General features: G+C 43.6%; 1 protein-coding gene across 1 annotated transcript in view; it reads right to left on the bottom strand.

Annotated features, from left to right (window-relative positions):
* Positions 1–783: 783 nt before the first annotated feature.
* The window catches only part of pik3r3b (phosphoinositide-3-kinase, regulatory subunit 3b (gamma)), a 22198-nt gene continuing 11410 nt past the window's right edge, over positions 784–11571 (bottom strand). The window contains exons 2-9 of the mRNA XM_083648436.1: positions 8982–9117; positions 6470–6568; positions 5827–6007; positions 5480–5605; positions 2909–3228; positions 2302–2376; positions 1580–1750; positions 784–999 (exon numbers count right to left, since the gene is read on the bottom strand). Coding sequence (XP_083504562.1) covers positions 801–999; positions 1580–1750; positions 2302–2376; positions 2909–3228; positions 5480–5605; positions 5827–6007; positions 6470–6568; positions 8982–9117 — 1307 coding nt within the window. The 3' untranslated portion in view covers positions 784–800. The remainder of the gene's footprint in view (positions 1000–1579; positions 1751–2301; positions 2377–2908; positions 3229–5479; positions 5606–5826; positions 6008–6469; positions 6569–8981; positions 9118–11571) is intronic.

The raw sequence follows: 11571 nt of genomic DNA, 5'->3' as shown, positions 1-11571 counted from the left end.
CCCCCCCCCTCCCCCTCCCTAACCCCCTCAGCAGCAGTCTACACGGAGAAACACTCGGGAAACACGTGTCCGTTGTCTCGTTATGCTACATTGTTTTTGCTTTCCGTACGGAGGGACAGAGAACAGACACTTGACATCATCATCATCATCATCATCATCATCATCTCCTCTTGCATTTAGCAAACAAATCTAGGAGTAAACAAAAGGAAATGTCTGAGAAGTGAAAGGAAAACGACTCCAAAAAAACAAAAACAAAAGAAAGGAAAGTGATCACAGAATTATGAGGAAAGAAAGAAGAGAAAAGAAAGAGAGCGTAAAGAAAAAGGTGAAAATGGGAGTGTTTTTTGTCGTCGTCGTCGTCGTCTTCATCGTCGTCATTTGTGTGTTTGAGCTTCTGTTCTGTGTCTGAGCTGGAGTTTAGGTCAACCTGAAACTCTGAAGTCTCCTACTCCGTCTCCTTCCTTCCGTCGCGCTTTTTTTTCACATTCACAAACATTGAAAACTTCCTTGTGCAAATCAAGCAGTCTTTAGAAAGAATGCCCTCCCAAAGTGTTCTTGTAAAAATATATATGTATAACTCCAACGTGGCTGACGTGTGTGTTGCAGCAAGTGTTTAATTTAGTTTCTATCTAGCTAACTTTGTCTTGTCTGGTGTTGGGGTTGCTTTGTAGGTAACGTATTTCAAACAGCCCCCGCCCCCCCCCCTTCCCTTCCTCCCTCTCCGAATTCTCCCTCCCCCAAGAGGGGGGGGGGTGCGTTTGTCGTCTATGTGGGGGTGGTGCGGATGGGTGGGGTGGGGCTCATCTGCGTCCGGAGGGCATCTGTGCGTAGACGGGGTAGGCGAGGCGCACGTTGAGCGAGTCGTTGTGCTGCACCAGGGAGGTCTGGTGGTAATGGAGCACCAGGTCCTTCAGACTGCTGTACAGGTTGTAGGGTTCGGCGAAGCCGTAGCCGCGCGCTGTGCTGTAGATGACGCAGTGCTTCACCTCACCTTCAACACTGCAGAGACACAGAGGAGACAGAGGGGCTTGTGAGTCTTGGCGAGGTTATACCGGACTGGGTCTATGGTGAAGTTCCCACATGAAACATCACTAATATCCCTGTAGTGACTGTGGCACTCAATACTATGTTCATAGTGACAATATTGTCCTCTATGGTTTTCTTCAGCTTCGCTATTACTGTAGTATTATTTATTTATTATTGTATATTATATATTACTTCGACCTATAGTAGCTGCATGATATTTCAAACTTTTACAGTGGTTCCATAGTTTTATTCTAAAGTTCACTCTAACGTTCTATACTCTTCCTTTTCTGAATGGTTTGGCTAGTCAGGAAGTGCATTGTAAAGAGAGATTATTATTACAATTATTATTCAGACTATACATTATTATACCAGCTACCATGAATAGCTCTCTTTTTTTGCTGCTGTTGTCTGCTCTATATTACGAAGTGCACTTCTAAAACCCCATACTCAAGCGTGTATTTAAAAACTTAAGCATATATATTTAAGTGTAATGTAACATCACAAAGAGCATTTCTGATGCACGTTCTTCTAGTGGAGTCTTTAGTGTACTTACACTACGGAGCAGGCGTAGCAGCCCTTTTTGCTGCTTTCACGGATGAGGAAGGCCCCGTCTGGCTTCCCGATGAGCAGCTCCTCTGACTGCGTCCTGTTCAGGTCTCCCACGAACCAGCTCTTCTCCTCGTAGTGGGGTAAGTTCTCATCCTCCTCAGTCACAAAGTACCCTCTGGACACGCACACATAGTCACACAACAGAAAGGGGGACGGCACCACGGTTAACACAGACAAATTACTCACATTGAAATCATTGCAATGTGCTCAGTCTATGAAATAAGCTAGATCAAATTAACAGAGGAGTTGCCCTATAGCCCGATGCCCACTGTCATATCCATACTAGTGTCCTCTAGAGAGAGAGTGGCGTCAGCGGAGGACCAAAATGCGAGACTCATTAGCCAATGAGCAGCCAGGAATGGGTCTCGCGCTACTTTTGCATGCTAAAATAAAGCTGATAATGTACAATTTGATAAAAAAAAAAAAAAACACTTTCAGAGTACAACACAAACTGTCCATTTTGCTGCAACTCGACAGTGCTGCTTAATCCAGGACCTTACTTCCTGGAACTCTTGAGAGTAAAAAAAACTGGTCCATTGGAGTGAATGGAGAGGTCGCAACTCTTCTTACATGGCTCTGATCCATACTAATAGTGCTCCCGCCCCTTTTCTCCTCTTTAGCCAATGGGACGGCAGTAGAGACAGAAGCACAAAGGTACAGACTTACTCGTCTGTGTTGTCGTTCTTGATGCCCAGCCAGTCGTTGATTCGTTTCTGACGTACTCCTTTGTGATTGAGCCAGCTGCAGAGAAGACAGTGAGGGGAGGGGAAATGTGTGTGTGAGAAAGAGGCACGGGAATGAGTACTGCTAGCAATGACTTTATACCACTCCTTTTACTTGCAACATTGCTCCTTTATGGTGCACTGAATAAGCATAAGACTGAACAGAACGTAAATTCAGAAGAACTTGCACAATTGTCTGCATACTGGGACAGAGCCAACTCTGCTAATGCTATTAGAGCTTTGCTGGAAAGCAGAGCCTATAGCGCAGGAGAACCCTGCCTCCTGTATAAGAGGAAACACGCGTTTCCTCTCAGGCAACCCGCCAGATAAGAAGACCCTCACTGTCTCATGTCTTTGCTGACTGAGATGTCAAATGTCCTGACTTGTAGGTTCCTTTGAGTCCAATTCTCAACTCCAGGCAAGCTGTGCTATAAGACTGCATGAGCTATCTAGTACCTGTTCTGGTCTGATCGTCTGTTGTGTTAAGTTGTTTATAAAACTCTAAAAGTCAGTATTGACCCCATTATACATTTGTTGCCTGCTATACTTACACTAGATACTGGTCCCTAATCTTGCGGAGCTGAATGAGGTCTGGCTTGAGGCTGTTCATCTTCTTGTCCGTTTCACGGTTGTCCATGGCTTGTGTCTTAAGGTCCTGCTCCAGGCGCACCTTGCTGTCGTGGATCTCCCCCAGCCGAGACTTGAGCTTCTCGTAGTTCATCATGATCCTCTCGATCTCCTTGTCGTTGCCCTCGCGGCGGAAGCGCTCGATGTACTCCTTGCTGTAGCGCTCCTGCGTGTGGCACTGCTCCTCGAAGATCTTGATGGTCTCGTTGAAGGCTTCGATGGCCGTCCGTTTCATCTGGATCTCCTGAGAGGTGAAGAGGGGAGGCAGGGATAGGCAATTAGCAACTTTTTTTGTTTTGTTATATTTTTTTCTGGTCTCCCACCCCGGCCACTTTCTCCCCAATTGTACTTGGCCAATTCCCCTGTGGTCCCGGTCGTTGATCCACCCCCTCTGGAGATCTGGGGAGAGCTGTAGACTAGAACATGCTTCCTCCGATACATGTGCAGTCGCTTCTTTTCACCTGACAACGAGGAGGAGTTTCACTGGCAGGACGTAGCGTGTGGGAGGATCACGCTATTCCCCCCAGGTGCCCTCACCCACCAAACAGGCGCCCCGACCGACCAGAGGAGGCACTAGTGAAGGGACCATACCCTTAATTCGGTTTTCCACCCGCAGACATGGCCAATTGTGCCTGTATGGACACCCGGCCAAGCCCGAGGTAAGACAGGTGCTCGGCACTACCTGGATGCCCAATGAAGCACAGTCATGTCTAAAAACATCTGCACTGCCATCATGTGTGAGTACGTGTGTGTACCTGTGATGTCTAGGTGTATTCTTCACTGTGATCATGTGTGAGTACGTGTGTGTACCTGTGATGTCTAGGTGTATTCTGCACTGTGATCATGTGTGAGTACGTGTGTACCTGTGATGTCTTGGTGCATTCTGCACTGTGATCATGTGTGAGTACGTGTGTACCTGTGATGTCTTGGTGTATTCTGCACTGTGATCATGTGTGAGTACGTGTGTGTACCTGTGATGTCTTGGTGTATTCTGCACTGCGATCATGTGTTAGTACGTGTGTGTACCTGTGATGTCTTGGTGTATTCTGCACTGTGATCATGTGTGAGTACGTGTGTACCTGTGATGTCTTGGTGTATTCTGCACTGTGATCATGTGTGAGTACGTGTGTACCTGTGATGTCTTGGTGTATTCTGCACTGTGATCATGTGTGAGTACGTGTGTGTACCTGTGATGTCTTGGTGTATTCTGCACTGCGATCATGTGTGAGTACGTGTGTGTACCTGTGATGTCTTGGTGTATTCTGCACTGTGATCATGTGTGAGTACGTGTGTACCTGTGATGTCTTGGTGTATTCTGCACTGTGATCATGTGTGAGTACGTGTGTGTACCTGTGATGTCTTGGTGTATTCTGCACTGCGATCATGTGTGAGTACGTGTGTACCTGTGATGTCTAGGTGTATTCTGCACTGTGATCATGTGTGAGTACGTGTGTGTACCTGTGATGTCTAGGTGTATTCTGCACTGTGATCATGTGTGAGTACGTGTGTGTACCTGTGATGTCTAGGTGTATTCTGCACTGTGATCATGTGTGAGTACGTGTGTGTACCTGTGATGTCTAGGTGTATTCTGCACTGTGATCATGTGTGAGTACGTGTGTACCTGTGATGTCTAGGTGTATTCTGCACTGTGATCATGTGTGAGTACGTGTGTGTACCTGTGATGTCTTGGTGTATTCTGCACTGTGATCATGTGTGAGTACGTGTGTGTACCTGTGATGTCTTGGTGTATTCTGCACTGTGATCATGTGTGAGTACGTGTGTGTACCTGTGATGTCTAGGTGTATTCTGCACTGTGATCATGTGTGAGTACGTGTGTGTACCTGTGATGTCTTGGTGTATTCTGCACTGTGATCATGTGTGAGTACGTGTGTGTACCTGTGATGTCTAGGTGTATTCTGCACTGTGATCATGTGTGAGTACGTGTGTACCTGTGATGTCTAGGTGTATTCTGCACTGTGATCATGTGTGAGTACGTGTGTACCTGTGATGTCTAGGTGTATTCTGCACTGTGATCATGTGTGAGTACGTGTGTGTACCTGTGATGTCTTGGTGTATTCTGCACTGTGATCATGTGTGAGTACGTGTGTGTACCTGTGATGTCTTGGTGTATTCTGCACTGTGATCATGTGTGAGTACGTGTGTGTACCTGTGATGTCTAGGTGTATTCTGCACTGTGATCATGTGTGAGTACGTGTGTGTACCTGTGATGTCTTGGTGTATTCTGCACTGTGATCATGTGTGAGTACGTGTGTGTACCTGTGATGTCTTGGTGTATTCTGCACTGTGATCATGTGTGAGTACGTGTGTACCTGTGATGTCTTGGTGTATTCTGCACTGTGATCATGTGTGAGTACGTGTGTGTACCTGTGATGTCTAGGTGTATTCTGCACTGCGATCATGTGTTAGTACGTGTGTGTACCTGTGATGTCTAGGTGTATTCTGCACTGCGATCATGTGTGAGTACGTGTGTGTACCTGTGATGTCTTGGTGTATTCTTCATACAGTCTGTCGTACTCTTTGCTCTTCTCCTGGTACTGATTGTGGTATTCCTGCAGCTTCTTCCCCGCAGCATCGATATTGTCCTCCTTTACCAACTGGTCCTGAGGGACAGAGGAGAGAGAGAGAGAGAGAGAGGGGTTGGTGTGTGAGAGAGTGGTGTACTGACTGAGGGACAGAGCAACTGAAAATGGACAAGACTGTGTCAATGTGTGGCAATACGAGGGAGACGCTAATTGTAATTAAGCACTGAGAAAGTGTGCGTGTGAGTGTGTGTGTGTGTGTGTGTGTGTGTGTGTGTGTGTGTGTGTGTGTGTGTGTGTACCTGCTGGTAGCGGGAGATGGGGTACATGAGCTTGACGTCCAGCTTGGTGTTGTACTGGGCCAGCGACTCGTGTCTGTAATGGCTGATGAGCTCCACCACTGAGCTGAACGTCAGAGGATCAGAGAAGCCGTACTTCCCGTCTCTGTGGTAGATCTTTATCAACTTGTTGTTGCCCCCTTTCCTGGAGAGAGAGAGAGAGAGAGACAGAGACAGAGAGACAGACAGACAGAGAGAGAGAGACACAGACAGAGAGACAGAGAGAGAGAGAGAGAGAGACAGAGTAGTTGAGTACTTTTCTTACACGGTAATACAAGCCTGGACAGGGAAGAGTGTGTGTAGAAAACATATTCCACTCAATATCCACATTAGAACTGAGCTCAGGTTCCTCTGTAGCATTTGACTGCGAGGCGGGAGGAGATTTGTTCACATTTAATGTGATGCTGACGAGGCAAAATGCTTTTCAACACACGATTTGCCTCAATCTATAGTTAACAAGGGGGTTGCCTGCAGAATGATCACTCACACACACACGCACACACACACACACACACCCACACATGCACGCACACATGCACGCACGCACACACACACACACACACACACACACACACAGCTGAAACTAGAGCTTTTTTCTAGCTGGTACCTCAGTGTGAGTGTGTAGTCGCCCTGCATCTTGGTGGACGCATCCCGAACCAGGAAGGTCCCGTCAGGCATGTCTCTGAGTTTATCATTCACCTCCTCCCTGAAGACAGAGAGAGGGAGAGAGAGGGGGAGAGTAGAGAGAGGGAGGGAGAAAGAGAGAGAGAGAGGGGAGAGAGGGAGAGGGAGAGAGGGAGAGAGAGAGGGAGGGAGAGAGAGGGGCGGAGTTAGTTCACTGATCCTGTGCACAGATGGTGTTCATTTGAAAGGGCTGCCTCCGATTATCAATGGCAGGCAATGGAGACTTTCCTCCTGCGAACACACGACGTGCTCACACACACACACACACACACACACACACACACACACACACACACACACACACACACACACACATCCCTCACCAACTGAACACATGACTTGCTCACACACAGATGACTTGGTGTGTGTGTGCTGAAGGTTGCAGCCTAACTGTCTGCACGGCAGGTGTGCTTTTCATCCGTGTGTTGTCATTAAGTGCAACACTTTTTTTGCCAGTGTCCCTATTCAGACAAGCATTGAACTCCAGAAGATATCCAGACATTACCCGGATGGGGTTTATGTGTGAACACGATTGTCCGTTGTGAGCATGCAGCCGTGACCTGCCCGTGCTCCTAGTACACGATGTCCATGTCGCTCATGTTTGAATACTACAGGATATTGTCCAGAGCGAGTGAGCGGGCGGGCGTGGTGTTGTTGATGATGACGTTGGGATGACTTCTGAGCCCTGTACTACGAAACTAGTTTAACAGATCCGCGATAAGTCCCTTTGATCTGGTTTGACTGAACAGGATCAAAGCTATCTAGTTAACTGATACTACGACGCTGGTTTTTTACTAGGTAAGTGGACCTGGGATCTGCCTGTGCACGCGCACGTTTTTCGCTCGTGCACAGGCGCGCGTCCACGCGAAAGAGGTGCGCTGGCCAATCACATTATGAACAGCTGAGTTGATCCACGCCCACACCCATTTCCACACCCATTTCCTCGTTCCATGAAAGCGCAGTGCATGATCAGAGTTTTAGCGGATATTTAATGTATCCGCGATTTAATGTCAGAATGAAAATCCGCGTTGGATAGTCTGCTGAAGGGCTGTCTAAAGCAGCAGCTTGTATTCACATCAGTCATTTGATTTAGGCTACTTTGATCAGCGATTTCTGTCTGATACAGCTGCATACATTAATACAGCAGTCTCAGTCTATACATTTCCACAATCTGTAAGCCTATTTAGACCATAGATTTAGAAACGCATGCTCAATGAATAATGATCTCTATCACTCATGTGTGTGGTTGCACTGATCGAATAATTCATATATAAAATAGCCTAGTATAAAGCCTAATAGCCTACTATAAAAGAGAAAACTGCTGAACTGAATTGAGACGATGCGGGCATATTATCATTGATAAAAACTAGCCTATTTTTGCTCATATATTGGCATACAGCCTACAGGACACAGTTCCAGCTGAAAGATGCAAGAATAGCCTGCATATTTAGTATTGGGGCTATCCATATTTATCCCATATCTATATTATATGTATAGGCTTTTCTGACATGTAGGAGAATATCACCCTCACTCCATTTGAGGGTCCATTCATGATATGCGCCGCGGTGATTAATAGTGATCATATTTCTCCATGCATCGTTGAGCTGTTAAGACATAAAGTGGTAAGTAGGCTTAATTTAATTATGTAGCCTACAGAGCCACAAATGTTTTTCTTGTTATATTCTCAGTTGACTGCAATCTATTTTTCATATGGCGATCTTATATGAACGGTGAGTGACTCCATCTGATCTTATCCTCTGAAGCTAACCTGGTCGCGACCAGGTTAGCTTTGCAGCGTCAGTTGCCATGGTGATTGAAAGTTAACTTGCTTTGTAGTACGGCTAAACCAGGTTTAAACTCAAACTTACTCGGATAAGGCATTAAACTAGCTTCGTAGTACAGGCTACTGTTGTGCGTCCCGTGTTGTTGTTTACGTGGCTGGATTATTTGGAAGGGAAAATGCCAATTTGTTGAGTAAACAAGTCAAAGTTGAATGGTTTCTTTTGCTCCTCTGCCTGTCTGGAATCATGAAAATGCAACAAGGAGACAATAGTGTAGCATTATATATTCGAGAGGTAACTTTTGTGGGGAGAAAATCAGATGCCTTGAATGCCACTTGTCAACCTGGCTGTAAAATCAGCTGTTCCAACGTTACCACGGCCACTATTTGGCAGCCCACTTCTTTTTCTTTTTTGAACTATATGAACTATATTTTTGGTGAATAAATAACATCTAGTTTGGTTGATTATTTATCCCTGTGTTTGCATTGTGCCTCTGATTATTACTTCGATTATTAGTTCGCACTCTGCTGTTCTCTTCACATTACAGACACAGATGAGACTACCCTGGAGACTGTGTGTGTGTGTGCGTGCATGTGTGTATGCGTGCGTGTGTGTGTGTGTGTGTGCGTGTGTGTGTGTGCGTGTGTGTGTTACCTGGATATGTCGCCCCAGTACCACTCAGCCTCTTGCAGGGAGCCTCCTGCCCCTCCTTCCTTGACCCCATTACTGCTGCCCACTCCCACCACCACTGTAGAGGGCTGCTGGGGCTTGGCAGGCTTAGGAGGAAGAGCTGGAAGAGAGAGAGAGAGAGAGAGAGAGAAGAAGAAAGGATGGAGAGGTAGAATCAGGTAGAGGGAGAGGGAGGGGGACAGAGAGAGAGAGAGAGAGAGAGAAGAAGAAGAAAGGATGGAGAGGTAGAATCAGGTAGAGGGAGAGGGAGGGGGACAGAGAGAGAGACAGAGAGAGAGAGAGAGAGAGAATGTTATTTGCTATTTAAACAAGTGGCGATATACATAATGACTTGAGCACAGTGTGTATTCTTTCTTTCTTTCCACAATCCTGCCTGAAAAAGTTCCACCATCTCTAAAGGCTGATGGAGACAGAGAGAGCTCAACGTTTTTAAGAGTCAGTCCTAACTGATTCCACACAAACACAAAAAGTGTTTTACCAGGGCACCAATCTAGAGATTTTGCATAACGACGACACTATAAATGGTCAAACATATAAAAATGTGTGCATGATTAGTTCAGTGAGAGGAGTCTTCAGAACGGCACCTCCCACCCACCTCATATGTAAACAATAACACACAGACTGTATTCATATCTATAGATCCACTTCATATGTAAACAATAACACACAGACTGTATTCATATCTATAGATCCACTTCATATGCAAACAATAACACACAGACTGTATTCATATCTATATATCCACTTCATATGTAAACAATAACACACAGACTGTATTCATATCTATAGATCCACTTCATATGTAAACAATAACACACAGACTGTATTCATATCTATAGATCCACTTCATATGTAAACAATAACACACAGACTGTATTCATATCTATAGATCCACTTCATATGTAAACAATAACACACAGACTGTATTCATATCTATAGATCCACTTCATATGTAAACAATAACACACAGACTGTATTCATATCTATAGATCCACTTCATATGTAAACAATAACACACAGACTGTATTCATATCTATAGATCCACTTCATATGTAAACAATAACACACAGACTGTCTTCATATCTATAGATCCACTTCATATGTAAACAATAACACAGAGACTGTATTCATATCTATAGATCCACTTCATATGTAAACAATAACACACAGACTGTATTCATATCTATAGATCCACTTCATATGTAAACAATAACACACAGACTGTATTCATATCTATAGATCCACTTCATATGTAAACAATAACACACAGACTGTATTCATATCTATAGATCCACTTCATATGTAAACAATAACACACAGACTGTATTCATATCTATATATCCACTTCATATGTAAACAATAATACACAGACTGTATTCATATCTATAGATCCACTTCATATGTAAACAATAACACACAGACTGTATTCATATCTATAGATCCACTTCATATGTAAACAATAACACACAGACTGTATTCATATCTATAGATCCACTTCATATGTAAACAATAACACAGACTGTATTCATATCTATATATCCACTTCATATGTAAACAATAACACAGACTGTATTCATATCTATAGATCCACTTCATATGTAAACAATAACACACAGACTGTATTCATATCTATAGATCCACTTCATATGTAAACAATAACACACAGACTGTATTCATATCTATAGATCCACTTCATATGTAAACAATAACACACAGACTGTATTCATATCTATAGATCCACTTCATATGCAAACAATAACACAGACTGTATTCATATCTATATATCCACTTCATATGTAAACAATAACACAGACTGTATTCATATCTATAGATCCACTTCATATGTAAACAATAACACACAGACTGTATTCATATCTATAGATCCACTTCATATGCAAACAATAACACACAGACTGTATTCATATCTATAGATCCACTTCATATGTAAACAATAACACACAGACTGTATTCATATCTATAGATCCACTTCATATGTAAACAATAACACACAGACTGTATTCATATCTATAGATCCACTTCATATGTAAACAATAACACACAGACTGTATTCATATCTATAGATCCACTTCATATGTAAACAATAACACACAGACTGTATTCATATCTATAGATCCACTTCATATGTAAACAATAACACACAGACTGTATTCATATCTATATATCCACTTCATATGTAAACAATAACACAGACTGTATTCATATCTATAGATCCACTTCATATGTAAACAATAACACACAGACTGTATTCATATCTATATATCCACTTCATATGCAAACAATAACACACAGACTGTATTCATATCTATAGATCCACTTCATATGTAAACAATAACACACAGACTGTATTCATATCTATAGACCCACTTCATATGTAAACAATAACACAGACTGTATTCATATCTATAGATCCACTTCATATGTAAACAATAACACACAGACTGTCTTCATATCTATATATCCACTTCATATGTAAACAATAACACACAGACTGTCTTCATATCTATAGATCCACTTCATATGTAAACAATAACAC

Source organism: Poromitra crassiceps (assembly GCF_964638095.1).
Source record: "Poromitra crassiceps genome assembly, chromosome: 12".
NCBI lineage: Eukaryota > Metazoa > Chordata > Actinopteri > Beryciformes > Melamphaidae > Poromitra > Poromitra crassiceps.
This window is presented reverse-complemented; position numbering and strand designations above follow the sequence as displayed.